The sequence below is a fragment of the Acanthochromis polyacanthus genome, chromosome 8 (genome assembly GCF_021347895.1).
Source record: "Acanthochromis polyacanthus isolate Apoly-LR-REF ecotype Palm Island chromosome 8, KAUST_Apoly_ChrSc, whole genome shotgun sequence".
Classification (NCBI taxonomy): domain Eukaryota; kingdom Metazoa; phylum Chordata; class Actinopteri; family Pomacentridae; genus Acanthochromis; species Acanthochromis polyacanthus.
In genome coordinates this window covers 29792910-29810444 of record NC_067120.1, presented here as the reverse complement: position 1 = coordinate 29810444, position 17535 = coordinate 29792910, and the positions used below count along the sequence as shown (strand labels likewise).

Below are 17535 nucleotides of genomic sequence, written 5' to 3'. Positions count from 1 at the left end.
GATGGACTGGTAAATCGAGAGCTTCGCTTTACGGCTCAGCTCCCTCTTCACCACAACGGTTCGGTACAACGCCCGCATTACTGCTGACGCCGCACCAATCTGCCTGTCCATCTCTCGCTCCATTTTCCCGTCACTCGTGAACAAGATCCCGAGATAATTAAACTCCTTCACTTGGGAAAGCAACTCTCCTCCAACCCAGAGGGAGCAATCCACCGGTTTCCGGCAGAGAACCATGGCCTCGGACTTGGAGGTGCTGATCCGCATCCCTGCCGCTTCACACTCGGCTGCAAACTGCTCCAGTGTGTGCTGAAGGTCACGGTCTGAGGACACCAACAAAACCACATCATCCGCAAAAAGCAGAGATGCGATTCTGAGGCTCCCAAACTGAAAACCCTCCCCACCACGACTGCACCTTGAAATCCTGTCCATGAAAACTACAAACAGGATCGGAGACAAGGGGTAGCCCTGGCGGAGTCCAACACCCACCGGAAACATGTCTGACTTAGTGCCGAGTATCCGGACACAGCTCTCACTTTGGTTATATAGGGACCGAACGGCTCGTAGCAACGAGCCTGGGACCCCATACTCCCGCAGTGCCCCCCACAAAGCCCCTCGGGGGACACGGTCATAGGCCTTCTCCAGATCCACAGAACACATGTAGACTGGCAGGTCATACTCCCATGACTACCCTCAGTAGCTCCACAAGGGTAAAGAGCTGGTCCGCTGTTCCACGACCGGGACGGAATCCGCATTGCTCCTCCTCAATCTAAGGTTCGACTATTGGTCGGATCCTCCCTTCCAGCACTCTAGAGTAAACTTTCCCGGGGAGGCTGAGAAGTGTGATACCACGGTAGTTTGCACACACTCTCCAGTCCCCCTTTTTAAAAATAGGGACCACCACCCTGGTCTGCCACTCCACAGGTACTGTACCCAATGCCCACGCGACATTGTATGGACGTGTCAACCAAGACAGTCCAACAATGTCCAGAGCTTTCAGCATCTCAGGGCGAATCTCGTCCACACCTGGCGCCTTGCCACCGAGGACCTTCTTTACTACCTCGGCGACCTCTGCCACGGATATGGACGAAGATCCCCCCCGAGTCTTCAGGCTCTGCCTCCTCCATAGAGGACGTGTTTACTGGGTTCAGGAGTTCCTCGAAGTGCTCTTTCCACTGCTCAACGATATCCCCAGTACGGGTCAACAGTTCTCCACCCCGACTGTACACAGGCTGAGCGAAGCCCTGCCTCCCCTTCCTGAGGCGTCGAACGGTTTGCCAGAACTTCCTCAAGGCCGACCGAAAGTCCTTCTCCATGGCCTCCTCGAACTCCTCCCACACCCGAGTTGTAGCTTCCACAACCGCCACAGCTGCTGCCCTTTTGGCCAGCCAGTACCTGTCAGCTGCTTCGGGAGACCCCCAAGCCAACCAGGCTCGAAAAGTCTCCTTTTTCAGCCTGACGGCCTCCCTCCTCGCCGGTGTCCACCAGCGGGTCTTTGGATTGCCGCCGCGACAGGTACCAGTGACCTTCACACCACAGCTCCTAGCAGCTGGTTCTGCAATCGAGGCTTTGAACATGGACCACTCAGAATCCACGTCCCCAACCTGACCCGGGATGCAGGAGAAACTCTTCCGGAGGTGGGAGTTGAAAACCCTATGGACGGGGTCCTCCGCCAGACGTTCCCAGTTCACCCGCACTACACGTTTGGGTTTACCAGGTCTGTCCGGCAGTCTTCCCCACCATCGGATCCAACTCACCACCAGGTGGTAATCAGTTAACAGCTCTGCACCTCTCTTCACCCGAGTGTCCAAAACATACGGCTGCAGGTCTGACGATACGACTATAAAGTCGATCATCGACCTCTGGCCTAAGGTGCTCTGGTACCAAGTACACTTATGAGCAACCTTATCGCTGAACATGGTGTTTGTTATGGACAATCTATGACTAGCACAGAAGTCCAATAACAAAACACCACTCGGGTTCAGATCGGGCAGGCCGTTCCTCCCAATGACCCCCCTCCAGGTTTCTCCATCGTTGCCCACGTGAGCGTTAAAGTCTCCCAGGAGAACTATGGAATCCCCGGGCGGTACCCCTTCCAGGACACCACCCAGAGACTCCAAGAAGGCCGAATACTCTGATCTGCTGTTCGACGCATACGCACAGACAACAGTCAGAGTCCCACCCCCACCCCCCATCCCCTCAACACCTCTCCAGGATTCTGGTTCCAGAACCCTTGCTGCGCGTGGAGGTGAGCCCAACTATATCTAGCCGGTATCGCTCCACCTCCCGCACCAGCTCAGGTTCCTTCCCCGCCAGTGAGGTGATGTTCCACGTCCCCAGAGCTAGTCTACGCCACCAGGGGGCGGCAAGCCCAGGTGCCCGCTCCTGCCTACTGCCCGGTGTATATAGCACCCGACCCCGACTTCCTGCCTTGTAGATGGTGGGCCTACTGGGCAGAAATACAGTCTAGAAATTGTTAATGTGGTAAGTGAGTATTCTAGCAGGGAACAGCTGATTTTTAATGTAATATCTACATAGGGCTACAGCTTGCCATTTCCAGAAATGATCACTCCTGTGTTCAGTTTCTTTTTTTTCCTGATGATTAAGCCTCTCTGTTACTTTGTTGGCATGTCCATGTGCTGTTTTTTGTATGCTGTATGACTTATCATGAGTAAAATAAATCCACTCCATGGCTGAGCATTTCCACCTTGAAACTACAGTTTGCTAATGACAGCATCAGAAATACAGATTCAGACTTTCACTATTTCATACATGAAAAAATATCTGTCTACTTGTACAGTTTCACATGTGAATAAGTCTAATATTACAACTTGTCAATGTGTAGGATGGAGTAGTTATGTAGTGTTTAGGCATAGTTGTAGATGAGCTGGTGTGCTGAGGGGCAGTGACCAGCAGAGCAGTGGCTGGAGAGAGAGGCGGAAACTTGATAGATGTGCACATTCATCGACAAAGTTAGACAAAGAGATATATCTCAGGCATTATGAATTATTTCGATGGAAATAGACATCTGAATATGTAATTGTGATGCACAGAGGTGTGTTTTGTTTTAGTTTAATCAGTGACTGGCATGAGACTTTCATGTTCAGTTTGTTGTATTCAACAAAAAGGTATATTCAAACTGGGAAAGCAGATTTGTGTAATATTGCAGTTTATTATAAATGTATTTCAGATGTTACTCACAAAACTAAAATGAAAGATCACCAATCAGTAAGAATTACCTCCACCATATCAGTTCCATACAAGTATTACTATAAATGTTTCATATATACGGCAGAAAAGGCAAAGACGAATATTCCCTATACTATGATATCTCTGCAACATTTTTGCACCAAACTCAGCATCAGTGCTTCCTATCCTCAAAACGCACCTAAAAAGTTTTTCAACAGGACAAGAGAATCATATGTCATCCTGTTATCTGGGCTATCCTGTTTTTGACCAGTATACGTATATTAAAAGACTAATGACTGACTCATTATTCATCGATTTTGGGTTTGCACAAGTGTGCTCCCCTAGCTTTTGAAATTTTTCACTATATATATACCATTACAGTGCCTGTTAAAATTATTCCCTTTTCAGCAATAAATCGTGTTCAGTTTAATTTGGCCTTTTTTGACAAGAATGTCTAAGAATATCATGTCATGTTAAAGTGAAAACAGACAAAATAATGTTGATTCATTAAAAATTTAGAAGAAGTGATTGTGTTAGTATTAACTCCCTTTAAAGTGACTCCAAGTGACAAATCCAACCAACTGGGTTCTAAAAGTCCCATAATCAGTGAAATTATGATCATCTGAGTGCAGTCAATGTTTCTCAAGTGACTGTAGTATAATGACACCTGTATCTGTCAGTCACTAGTGAATCAGTATTTCTCTCTGTAAAAACACCAAGAAGACAAAAGAACACTTGAAGCAACTCTTCATGAAAAGACCACTGGATATCCCTTGGAGTACAGGTAATGCGTTAGTCTGAGTAGAACATGCTGTCCTTGAAAACTGAGTGACTGTACAAGAAAGAGACCAGTGAGGGAGGCCACCAAGACACATATGACTCCTCTAAAGGAGTTACAACCCTCACTGTACATATAGCATTTGTTGCCTTTTCTTCTCCAGTCAAACCTTTATGGTAGGTCATTGATGAGAAATGCTAATAATTGCTACAATTACAGTTTGCCAGAAGGCATGGAGCAAACTCTGAACTGGAAGATATTTCTTTGGTCTTATGAGACAAAAATTTTGCCAACCAGACTACACGCTATATTTTTTGGACACCAAGCATTACACATCATTACAAACACACCACCCCCACTGTAGAGCATGGTGGTGGCAGCATCATGTTGTGAGAATGCTTCTCGGCATCAGGACCTGGAATGAATGCAGGAAAGTACAGGAAAATCCTGAAGGACAACCTGCTGCAGTCTGCAAGGGATTCACAACTTGTGAGATTTGTTTTTCAGCAAGACAATGATCCGAAGCATACAATCAAAGCAAACTGGTTAAAGACAACAAGGTGTGGCCAAGTCAAGGCCCAGACCTTGATCAAATTGAGAATTTGTTGCTGGACTTAAAAAGAGCTGTTCACTCATGCAATCTGACATAGCTTGAGCAGTTTTGCAAAGAAGGATGGGGTAAAACTGCAATGTAGAGAGGTTGACTGAGATCTATCCACACAGGCTGAATGCTGTAATTGTTGCCAAAGATGTATCTGTTAAATACTGATTTGAAGGGGGATTATGTTTGATTTTTTTTTAAGCGGCACGATTTTGTAGAAATGTATTTTCACTCTAACATGAAAGAATCTATTTATGTACATTCTTGTCAAGAAAGTCAAATTAACTATGATATATTGTTGAAAAGCAATTTAAGGGGAAAACTTCCAAGATGGGGCAACACTTTTTATAGGCGCTATAATTGCTATGGAATGTTACACAATACTGCCTCCATTACTTTTATTACGGTAAATTAATGTTCATCTGGGAGTTTGTGCTGATCTCAGTTAGTCTGCACTGTTTCTGCTGCACATCCTGTTCACTATGATGAACTGAGCTGGACCTTCATGCGATAAGGTTTGGGAGTCAACGTAGACCCAAAGAGTGGAGTGAAGTCTGGCTCTCCTGCATCTTCCGGCCAGATGAACTTAAACTTCCTCAGCAGAGTCACCATGATGAGGAAGAGCTCCATACGAGCCAGACCCTCTCCGAGACACATCCGAGGACCTGAGGAATAAAAAGCACCTCAAAGTCATCTACAGCAATTTGACTGATTCACCCTATCTGCCTGCCACTCCAAGTGTGATACAGTTTTTATGCTCTTGTACCTGCAGAGAAAGGCATGAAAGCCTCTGATTTAACAAACTCTCCCTGGTCATTGAGGAAGTTTTCAGGGTTGAATTCATGAGGGTATTTCCAGTGACCCTCCTCATTCAGCACTGAGGTCAGGTTCTGGATGATAATCGTACCCTGAGGAGAAAATGAACCAAAAGAACAAAGGTTATAATGGACTCTCTTAACTCTATTGTTTCTGTTGCCAAAACCTGTTCAACCAGTTGCCTCTTACCTTTGGAATAGAATATCCCATGAGCTCTGTGTCTTTAGTCGTGCTATGGAAGACGCTGAGTGGAACAGTGTTGGACATCCTTTGTATCTCATGTATCACAGCCTGTATGAAGAGAGATTTCAACATTTTCATATGCATTTGACCTGCTGCAGAAGGAAAAGAATGCAGGCTCTCAGAAACTCAGCTACGAAATCACAGATAAGTAAAGCTGCTGCAAGCATCAAAAGACCATGATAGATATTATTTAAAGAGTGAATACAGTGGAGCTTCAAATCAAATGAACTACATGTATTTGATGATATGATATGCTTATATGTAACTGGGTGGAAAATGAAGCGCTATTTACACAAAACGCCACCAGAGGGCACTCTTGTTATTTTTGGGGTAACCCTTGTGACATGACAACGTGAGATGTCTGTGTAGGTTCTCATTCATCCAGGTCATGGTTATCCAAAGTAGTTTAAATCAGTCCACTGGACTTTAAGAAAGTTCCTTGAAGACATTTCACCTCTCATCCAAGAGGCTTCTTCAGAGGCTCAACACAGGAGAGCCAATTCCTCAGGACAGGATTCGGCAGTCTTCCTTCACCTTAAGGAAGAAGGACACTCGTTTCAGGACACCAATGTTCAGATTTTGGACAGGGAGGACAGATGGTTTGAGAGAGGAGTGAAAGAAGCCATCCATGTCAAAGTAGAGAAGCCATCTCTGAACGGGGGGGGGGGGGGGGGGGGGGGGGGGTTTGGGTGGGGGGGGGTGGACTGCGACATCATCTTTCGCCAATTTACAATCAGGTCCTTTCAAAACTCCCCAAAAGAACTACTCAGCAGACTCATGCTAATGACCACCATTAGCACACGAGGGCTCAGTGACATCTGTGCATTTCAACGACCCCCACCGATACAACGACCATCGTTGAGTAGTCAGAAGAGTTTAGGTATTGGTCTTTGTAATAATAGCCGTGGACACACCTCACAGAGGTTTAAAAGCTGAGGCAACACCAACCACCACCAGAACTGAAGAAGCCTCTTGGATGAGAGGTGAAACGTCTTCAAGGAACTTTCTTAAAGTCCAGTGGATTGATTTAAACTACTTAGGATGACAACGTGATATTTTGGGGCTCCATAAGAGACCATGAGAATCAGGAAGCTCTCTCTCTCCTTCCTGAATGCAACACACACAGTTTGACTGGCATTGTTATCTCCGCTTTTCCAAGGTAAATAAACCATAAATGTGTGTTTCTTATATGAAATATTCAGCCATATGCATTCATAAAGGTTTGATGGATGTATATGCTGCTGTTTTGTCAACTAATAAGACTGTACTGATTCAATGTTGTTAGAAACAAGAAGACTGCTAGGAGCTGCTAGGCTAGAGCCCGCGTCTGTCCATTAAATCCAGTGTTGTGAAAGCCTACATTGTTGGTAGGAAACTTGATGTGTATATAACTATGCTTGTACCTGTAACGTTCCATACAGTATGTGAGAATGTTAAAGATGCTAATAATATGTTTGTGTGCTCTGTTATAAAGGTGGGAGCCACTACAGTTTTTTTTTGTATGTACTTTTGTTTTGTTAGCATTCAGTCTCATTTTGACTGTGTACCAGTGTAGTTTTATTTGGAGGATCTGTTGTGAGTGCACAGAGTAGCACCAGAAATTCCTATTGGATTGCAGTTTTGTGTGAAATGCAGCAAGTCAGTCTTGCAAGTTGTTTCATTTATTATTTAATTCTTTTATCCATTGAATAACCCCAATTAATTTTGTCCAGATTAAAGAACCCAAATTTTATTTCTGTGTCCTCTGCAGTTTTCGTTTTGCCAGGCTACATATACAAAAGGGCCTCTAACATGAACAGGATAAAAACCGAGCAGCAAGGACCCAATAAGACACCAATGCTCTCTGAATCTGATTTACTGCTACTTTTGTGAATGATGTCTTAACTTGACATGCCACACCTGCCTCATTATTTACTGTACCTGCATGTAAGGCATGTTGTTTCTGTCATCATAACTGGCCTGACTCTTCCCTCCCAACACCTCATCAATCTCCTGCTGACATCGTTCTAAGGGGGAAGATATCATCAGAAGTTACACCAAGTAATAAAACACAATAAAAAAAATGGCTGCGAGTCAATGAAAAATCAAGCTTTTATGTATTGAGAGGAGAATAGTGATAGATATGGTTGTGAACTAAAAATATTTTCAAACCAAAAGCAAAACAAATGAGCTGTAATAATGGCAGCTTTTCATGGAGAGTCCTTGCATAGTGCATGCTAACATGGATGCATAGCTTTGTGGCACACCTAGATGAAGTGTTTCCTCTAATGTTATCAATTATTTTCTACACATATCCCATTCATTGATGTCTAAATCAGAGGAACAGACAAAACACTGCATGCATGTGCAGATGTACCTTGTATGTGTGGGTACTTCAGCAGGTACAGAAAACCAGTTAGCAGGGTGTTGGAGGTCGTGTCAGTCCCAGCAAAGTGAAGATCGAGAGTGTACATAATGAGTTTGTCTTCTGAAAATGAAGAATCCTCTGCTTTCTAAAAAACAGGAGAGTAATCTTTGTTAGATCAATGCATGCAAAGTAAAAATGCAATTATACTGTACTGAGAGATACTGTGGGAGGTAAAAAGTGCGTATTTGTACACTAAATGTGTCACAGCTGTGTCATTTTTAAAGTTTTAATTGATATACTGTATCCTTGCACCCATATCCATGCGCATTGTATTATCCAAGACAGTGACCTGACTCTTTTTTTTATACACTTGCGCACCTTATCCAGTTCATCCAGGTAGCAGTCAAGAAAGTCTCGAGGCTCTCCAGGGACTCTGGTCTTCTTGTGCTCACTCACCAAATTAAGTACAAGATCCTGGCAAGTCTAAAAAACCCAAACTCTCATTCACAAGTTGTATGAATTCACATTTGTCTTTTCACTAGTATACAGTATGTGTGTGGAAAGACACATGCTATGTGTGTTGACTATTTGTCATATATATACAGTATATGTTGTTAGTTGCTTTTAACCTTACCGTACAATTGTCAAAAGCCTTGCGGAAGGGTAATGGCAGGTGGCGAATAAAGGGAAGAGAGTCATACAGCTGTGAAGAAAGGTAAACATTTGTAGCTTATTTGACTGTGATGGACTGATTCACTATTCGGGATATACCTGGCCTTTTGCCCTTTGTCAGCTTGGACAGGATTCAGCCCTCCAGTGTGGAGGGTCCACAGGATAAAGTATTTCAGTTAAATTGGAAGAAGAGACCAAGCTGACTAGTACTTCTTGTTCAGTGCTAGCTGGTTAAAGTTAGCATGGCTAACATGCTAAACTAAGCATCTGGCTGAAACAGCCTCACAAAGGAGCTAAAATGGCAGAAGAATTCTAGTCTTGGTGAGATTTCTGTCGGGCTTATTACCTCATACTTCAACTCACCATTGCCCACGGTCCATTGGCTATCTTAGCATTCTCAGTGAAGCAGCGAATCATCTCTGTAATGAACTTATCATCATACTCATATCGCGTACCAAACAGAACCTGGCAGATGATGTTGGAGGCAGCATTATGGAACATGACTTGAGGACTCATAGTTTTACCTGTAAAGAAGACATAGTAGAAACTGGCTTATGGCACAGGATTGTACAAGAACACAAAAGAACATTACAGAAACTAAAGCACAAAAAATAATCTGTTTTGTGCACCCACACATGACATACCAATGCTTTTGTCCAGCCTTTTTACAATGTATTGAATCTCGTCATGAATTTTCTCCTCCATTGATTTCTTCCCCAGACCAAAGTTCCTCAGAGTCGTCAGAGCAAAGCGACGATGTTCCCTCCAGCGAGGACCATAATCTGCCAAAATCACTCCTACAACAGGTACAGCAACACAAAGAGCTCAAGAATGATTTGATGCAACATTTTCTCATTGCATGACTGTCTTTGCTCTGCTCCAACGCACATCTACCTCCCATTTCATTATATTTTCACTGTCATTCAATATATATTTTCTTTATGTATATGCTGAGACATTGCTGTATCAGATGTGTTACAGCAAAACTACTCAGATGAGTACATTAATAGATACCGTGCACATGAAGTAGCAGCTTACTAGCTAGGACCACACCATCAACTTGAAGTTTGATTGTTTGGTGGATGCAATGAGCACTGCATTGGTGATGACTGAGGGATTAACAGTGGCCGGAGGACCCACAAGGAGAAGGAAGAGAGAGGAAGAAGAGGCAGCAGTAACGGGAGGGAGGCTGGGGCATGAGAACAAACAAGTGGGAAGGGCAGAATGGTATGTATAGACGTAAAACAGGGAGGGGAGTGATTGAGGTGTGGTCCTGCTCCTGAACCTCAGCTAAAGATTTTTATCTCCATTTAGACGCAATAGTGAGGTGTCATGTAACATGATGTGCCATTTGTTCCTATTTGTGAACACTTCATGCCAACCAGTATTGTATGCACACATAGCAATAATTTAGCAACATATGTAGGTACAAGAAAAAACAATATGCATGTGAAGCAATCTCATTTTATGAGAACATGTAAAAAGAAATGGAATTAATTGCTTTCCACCCACCAGAGGTTCTCAGTGTTCCTTTCTAGCTTTCTAGCATTTAGTTTCTCAGCTCTTCTGTGCATGTAATTTAATGCCTGTACAGCTGATTTCACTTCAGCTTGCTCCCTGTGTTTGTTTACCTGCCTGTTTTTGTATGGTGAACCCGTTAAAGGTATTTGGGTCCTCTTTGAGCTGAAGTGTTACAGCTGCAGAGGCTAACATGGAACACTGTGTCTTTGAAGAAAAAAATGGTTCAAACTTGATGTAGCCCTGCTGAACATTAATCAAGCAGCTGGTTTTCCAAGAAGACAAATCATTGGCGAGTTCAATCTTGACTTTAACCTTTACCTTTGTTTTCTTTCCTAATTCTTTGTGATGAGTTGTTAATTTATATCTGACATATATTATTGTTTCTTTGCATGCTGTGTATGTCTTCTACAAAGACACGCCAGGTGCTTATTTATCCTTTTTCAACATTTCCCAGCTTGCTGCAGCATGTTTCTTATCCATAGTGTGTGAAAACACTTTTGCCTTGTGTACACTTCAGTTCACTGAGATAATAATAGCGATGAAGCTGTAAGTGCACCATGACCATAGTTTATCCAGTTGGACTGGTTTCTATCTTATCTCTGAATCAAAAACAAAATATGTGACTTAAACTTGATCATATACTGTCTGCTTTACCTTTATTCTCCAGGACATCATTAACAAACATGTCTTGAGGTCGTCCGGCAAAATCAGCACCCTTGAGCACCATAGCTTCCTTCATGGCCTTCAATCCACTGATGACTACAGCTGGTCTGGGACCGAGGAACAAACTGTAGACATTTCCATAAGTCTTCCTCAGCTTAGAGAAACAAGAAAGCATATTAGTGTAAGAGATATGTGTATTATAACTTAAAATGGATATTACTTCTAAAGAAGACTAAACATATTTTCTGTTTTAGTTTAGTTCAGTGGGTATTGTCCTGCAAGGGAACAGACAGACACAGTAGAGCAGTGTCAACTGCTGATAGATTTAAAATCATTTAGAAAGAGTAGCACACAATAATGACAGTTATAAAGAAAATGAAGTGTAAATATTGCAACAGGTGAATCCGTCAAGTTGCAAATGTTAAGACAAAGGACAATTATTAATTATTATTGCAAATACATTCTTTTGTAGTCCTAATTCTATTGTATTACAAGATATACAATAAATGGTCATATAACATGCAAGCACATCCCATAAGATATTTACTTTATCTTTTTTTTTTTAGTCAAAACTGACCCATCCAGTATATGCTAAGTGTTTGTGGTGTACATGATTCAACAAGGTGTATTACTGTAGCAAAATGGCAATGCATTCTCAAATCAGATCCTGCAAATGCATCCAGGTGCTGCCTTCAGATCACAGCAGGGACTTACAGGATCCTCAAAGATATTGTTTCTGTAAATAAGAGTTGCTGTTGCAGTGAGATGTTAGAAGTAATTTGTTTCAATGCCCTGAGGGCCACAGAGCTAAGCCCTTTCAACCACATTTAACTAATAATCGCATCACAAATATTGACCTATCAACAATAGAAGTCAGAAAACACCCAATGTGTATGGCATAGTACTGGTTGGATATGTGCCAGGTGTGCAGGGAGTCAGCTCTAACCTGACAACATGGTGTGCATGCAGTACTGATGCAGAGTAATCTAAGACTTTCACAGGTGTTTCATTTTAGAGGTAACAGGTTGCATTCATGGTCTGAAACTGCAATGGCACAACAAGTAAACTGCTGCTGTCAGGAAAGTAGACAAGCAATATTCAAGTACGAATAAAAATAAATTCATGAACAGCTTAAGGCATTCAAAGAGCACCATCACTCATTGCAACATTTTTCTTACCCTCTCAAAGTCCTTCAAGGGGTTCTCGAGGTTCAGCTGCAAAAGGTTCCCCAGTATGGGCAGGATCGAGGGTCCCGGTGGAAAGTTCTTGGGCCTTCGGGATTTGAGTTGAAGGATGATGAAGAAAATGCAGAGCCATAGCAGCACAACTGAAAGAAACATGGTAGAAAGGACTGGACTGCACTGAAGAGGCTAGCTGCTTGATTTACTATAAAAGGGCAGCTCAGCTCGTAGCCCTGCCTCTTCTGGCTGTTTACTTTGCTTCTTTGTACTGAGGCTAAGTGAGGACATCAACTAGAGAGGTCACACACACACTGCAAGGCACAAGTTCTGACAGGATTGGACTCACTCAGATGGTGGCTTGATTTCAGATAATGGATAGTTGAGATAGTGGAGAGTGAAAGTTTCAGCTCTTCTTTGAAAGACATTGCTGGCATGCTCACCTAGGAGCACTGGCAGCCTCAGTTAACAAAACACTGAGTTTCCTTCATGCGTTATAGCTGAGCTGACTACTAATGAAGAGACCAGAGTCAGTAGTTGTGTGTCTGTTCACATATATCCATAATGTTCAGCTATCACATTACTAGAATAACAAAAATCCACCAAAGTTATCTCTCTGTGGCTCTATCATTTTCTTCCATTCCATGCTTATACTCCTTATCTGTGGCTAAATCAGATCCAAAGTTTGCCTTGGAGCCATATCAGCTCATGCTGCAGCCTATTAGTTGAGTGGAAGAAAGCTAATAATTTGTTTGTCATATGCAAAATACTGTAAAAATAATGTAGCATTTCAGCAGGTGTTTTGCATTTTCTTGCATTTTTTTTTGCTGCATGATAAGTTTTGCATTCCATCCCATCGTCTCCTATTGGTACAAGTTGCATACAAAATCAAGACCAACTTTGAGGAATAATGGGAAAGAGAAGAGATAGAAAATACAAATAGGTTAGAGAAACCAGTAGACAGAAATATGATATAACAACATTGTCAAAAAGAAGTGTTACTGTCTTGGAAACTGAATTTTTTTTAAATAAAACACACAAAGATGGTAGATATAGCCTATATAATTGTATTGCACAATATCATAAAGAAACCATGACCAGAAAATCTGTAAATGGACTGTGAACTCAGTTTAAATCCACATCTCAAATTTGAAGTAAGCTGTGGCTGCTATTGTTTGCTGTATGAAAATATAATACACAGATCAGAGGCTGAAAACTATGCGAGGGACTTTCCTGATGTGACTGAAGTGAGTTTTCTCCCGGCAGGAGGTCAGTGGCATAGCGCCAGTGTGGGTGTTTTTGAAGCCAATGAAAGTGAGGGGAAGTCGGAATTGGAGTCTGTTGTAGAATTCAAAAGATTCAAAGGCCTCATTGTCATATGCAGCAATAACAAATCATCAGTGCATTGAAATTCTGATTTTCCACAAAGACTAACCTACTTACTCGGACTGGGACTTTAACGTGTTAATTTTGATTAATTAATTATGGCGAAAATAATTTGGTAAATAAATTAACGCATTTAATCGCACCTTTCTCAGTTCCCTAATTTGTGGCACACCGGTAAGACTGATGAACACTTCAGCCCAGTAGGTGGCGGTAATGATCCTAAAGTCTGTCTGCAGCATACGGTCTATGGTCATGTGGACGACGGCTGGACTTCGGTGTAGCCGGTAAAATGTTAAAGTAAGACACCAGTCAAACTGGGTTAGACCACACAGTAATATAACTGTACACAATGTATTAAACACTAATACTCTTTAACCCTGAAGCGACCGAGTGGGGTCATTTATGACCCCAGCCATATAATTATATTTGCCGTTTTAATATCTTTTATCTGAAAAATGTTTCCTATCATGAATTTGTCAATCTACTTGTCCTACAGCTGCTCATAGTTTTTTGTAGAGATCGGCCAACTGGTGTGACAAGGATAATGGAAACTTGTCTGACCCCAGAAAGATGTATAGGTTTTTCACTACTGTAGGCCTTAGTTTTATTTATTTATGTTTACCTCTAATCGCTATATTTCAGTGTTTTGCAGTGCACTATAGCTGGCAGACCTACATTTTTAGCCACAGCTGCCCTGGGGGAGACTGACTGGCTGCCAATCCACTCCTACAACCCCTCTGACCACCACCAACATTACACAGCATACACATTCATACTGTGTAAGTGGCAGCACTGGAGGTAAGGTGGGTAAAGTGTCTTGCATTGGACGAACGGCTCTGCCACCTGAGCCACAGCCGCCCCTAATCTAAAAGCTTCTCTGCATGTTACATTGCACACATACAGACAAGATGTTTGTGTAGATTTTGTTTTTATGTACTTTTGAGTTACTATTGAGGAAACAAAAGGAATAAAGTTTTAAAAGAAGTGGCAGACAAAGTGTGTCTAAATAAATATTGCGTTCTTACAATGCATCAAATTGTTCATATGGTTTTACTTTAGCTCTGAGTCAAAAATAATTAAAATCCATGAATAATTACAGAAGGTTATTTTAGAATATCCATCTTAAAATGCAGTAGAGTGGAATAGGTAAGAAAGTACAAAAAGAGGCACTAAAGTGGACGTATTCCTGTGTAAAATATAGTGGGGTCATAAATGACCCCAGTCGGTCATTTTAGTCGCTAAAATAGCTTGGTCGCTTAAGGGTTAAGTTCACATAAAGTGAACTCTTTAATACCGTTAAAGTTCACATAAAGTGTTTGCATGCGAGACCTTTTGTCTGTCCCATTCCTGCCCTGACACCTTCACAGCCACAGTGGAGCTGAGACACCAAGGCACTGCAAACAAAGACACTTTCCAGATCTGGCACAAGGATGCAAAGTGACGAATCAGCAGGGGAGCACCAGATCAAACTTTAAAGGATTCCCCTACCCAGATTTTTTTATTGTCATTATAGACAAACTATAGGGATGTCAGTGAGACGTTCAGAACAGAAGAAGCCAGAGTCCTCATGAGATCTATTTGAAACACAGTCCTCTTAAATGCAGGTGAGTACAGTTGTATACCCTCATCTCTACCTCTTTGTGTATCTTTGGTTTAATAACATTATTTCTCTTATTGTTCAATGGATTTTTTTAGTTTTTCTGATCATACTGGTGTTTTCTTTGTGTTAGGCTGTGACAATGGAGTGATTTTTTTAACAGAAGAAGTTTGGAAGAACTCAAGGCACCTGTTGCTCTGTCATTAGCTCAGTTTTGGTTGAAGGCTTAGGATGAGCTGAAACTTGTCTTCACTGGTCAGAGTCACAGGATTACTTCAACTCTGTTGCTGTTCATACCATAGAAATTATTTCATCTCATTAAATCTGGCACCAACTTTAAGTAAGGTTTAAATTCAGTATCTACTTTCAGTGTTCTGTATTCTGACAGTAAGAATCTGGTTTGTTATTCGAGTTTTGACAGTAATCAAGTCCTGTTTAGAAGACAGCTCTGTTCAAGATGCATTAAATACAAACACATATTTTGGTTATTGTATCACTCAGGGGTTAAAGGGAGGGCTCATCCAGGATTTGAACCCAGAACCTCTCACACCCTAAGCAAGAATCATACCCCTAGACCAACTGCACATGTCTGGAAAGGACATGTCTCTGTCAATAATGTGTTGCCATGGTTTACAGAATACTTCAGATTGTTCATGATTCCATCTCATGAACTGGCACCCTATCAGCATGATTCACTGTGATGTCGTTTCCTCAACCTCTTGGGCTGCCTCTGAGTGACACATATCCAATAAGCTTAACTGCCTGAACTGACCTTTATGGACGCTGGTTTAGCCTAGACTGATTTGTGAGGTTTGTTAATGCCATATGAGGTGTTTTACCACAACAATAAGGTCGAGTTTAGTACTGTCAAAAAGTGCATGTACAGAAAACTGTTTTTTTTTACTATATTTATTTTGTGCACTCTTTTTGATACAGAAAACTTAGGATCTGCTCATATGACTTTGGTAGACAATGTTAAACATGAAATGTGGTGCAAAAATACCAACTGCTGAAGAAACAGGGTAAAAGAAAGTATGTATAATGTTTATGGTACAAAGGTCAACATGTGCAAAACAAAGTGAGGCAGATTTGTAGAGAATGGAATATAGAGTCTGTGATTAAACTCTGCACACCCTGAATGTAGCTTCTTTTTTCCTCGCATGTCATGTACATTTAAGATGAAATTGTAGTTGTAATTACTAATTTCAGAAAAAATATGTCAATTATAATGCTGTTTTTTGGTTGTTGTCTTTTTGTTGGCTAAATATTTTTATGTTATTATTTAACTGTCATTATAGACAAGCTCTTGGTGTGTCAGAGGGAGGTTCAACACAAAAGAAGTCTTCATGAGAGCTATTTGAAACAAAGTCCACTTAAAGACAGGTAAGTACAACAGTAGACCTTTCATCTCTGCCTTTTTTGTATCTTTGGTTTCATCTTGTTCGTTTTCTCACTCCGTGATTTTTTTGTGTAATTTTACTGATTGTCCTTTTCTCGTTGTCAAAATCGCAAACATTTCAATTTCCTTAGACAGTCAAATATGGTTTCATAGTATCCAGTTATGTGGCAAAATGAGAGTTCTCTCCCTTGTTTTCATGTGAGACTGAGAACTTTTTGAAATACCTCATAGGTCGTCGTCCCCAGTGTTTTGATCTGTGTAAGTCAAAGCTGACACATTTTGTTGTACGTATGGTATATAGTTGGTGTGGAACAGCTGACTTACTGTTCACACTCTGCGTCAATGACATTCGTGTCCAGAAGCGTTTGGTTTTGGGGTTGTCTTTCTGCACATCCGTCCCATTCCCATGAACACAAAATCACAGGACTCTAAAAAGTTTCAGAGTATTTCAGCTCGTGACAAAAATGTTCACTTGAGTTCAAGTGTGGACTGATTAGAATTTGGTGGTCAAACGGCAAAAGTCTATTGCCCTGCGATCTCAATACATTTCCAGATCCTCACAAATTCAACCAACTCAAGTTGTTCTGCTTTTGTCACAGCTGTGTTGAAAAACCCTGCAACTTCAGATTGTCAGTGGAAATTCGTTTTTCTTCAAGTCTCAAATACAGTGTATCTGGTAGGGTATGACAAATAAGATTCACTTGAAATTATTAGAATAAAGAAAACTGCATGTGAGATGTAGTTGGCAACAAGTACACTTGAGATAAAGATCCAACCAACTTAACTGCTAAATTCTGTCTTTTTTATACATTTTTTGCATGGTTGTTGACTGGATGATTTGTGCTGTTATTTGTCATTGTAGATATTTGGGATTAACCTTGCCAGCAAGTTGATTTCTCGCGATATTTGTGAGTTCACAAATCTCTCAAGAAACCATCTTGCACCGCTCCCGCATTCACTGTTCGTACAGAGCCAAGTTGGCACGGGCCAATCACACAGCAGTATTCGTGTGTGGGGTGGGATATTCGGGTGTGAAGACGACACCAAGCGCCAGTAGATCAAAACAAACACGGCAACGGAGGAGAACGATCGTGTAGATGCTGCTATTAAGTCAGTTTTAGCTGAATCTCCTATCGCTTCTTTGAAGG

The 17535-nt window shown here is 41.7% G+C and overlaps 1 protein-coding gene across 2 annotated transcripts; it reads right to left on the bottom strand.

Annotated features, from left to right (window-relative positions):
- Positions 1-3149: 3149 nt before the first annotated feature.
- Positions 3150-12387, bottom strand: LOC110971333 (cytochrome P450 2F2-like). Of its 2 annotated transcripts, XM_022221681.2 has the most exons (11): positions 12006-12385; positions 10819-10981; positions 9288-9440; positions 9007-9167; positions 8606-8674; positions 8350-8454; positions 7981-8116; positions 7545-7630; positions 5571-5672; positions 5332-5473; positions 3150-5230 (listed from the first exon to the last, which is right to left on the bottom strand). In XM_022221681.2, the coding sequence occupies exons 1-11, from the start codon at positions 12165-12167 to the stop codon at positions 5046-5048; spliced, it is 1464 nt and encodes a 487-aa protein (XP_022077373.1). In that variant the 5' UTR covers positions 12168-12385; the 3' UTR covers positions 3150-5045. The 2 variants fall into 2 exon arrangements, with proteins under 2 accessions (XP_022077373.1, XP_051807654.1); XM_051951694.1 differs by lacking the exon at positions 8350-8454 and having other exon boundaries at positions 12006-12387.
- Between the last annotated feature and the right edge of the window lie 5148 nt (positions 12388-17535).

Bases quoted from the DNA above. Each gene is read 5' to 3' on its own strand.
- LOC110971333 (XM_022221681.2), bottom strand. From the start codon at position 12,167: ATGTTTCTTTCAGTTGTGCTGCTATGGCTCTGCATTTTCTTCATCATC. The intron at 8,675-9,006 runs GTGAGTTGAAGT...CTTTCTTCACAG, and splicing joins CCAATGGACCGTGGGCAATG to CTGTATGACTCTCTTCCCTT. The intron at 7,631-7,980 runs GTACATCTGCAC...CTTCCCCCTTAG, and splicing joins GAAGTACCCACACATACAAG to AACGATGTCAGCAGGAGATT.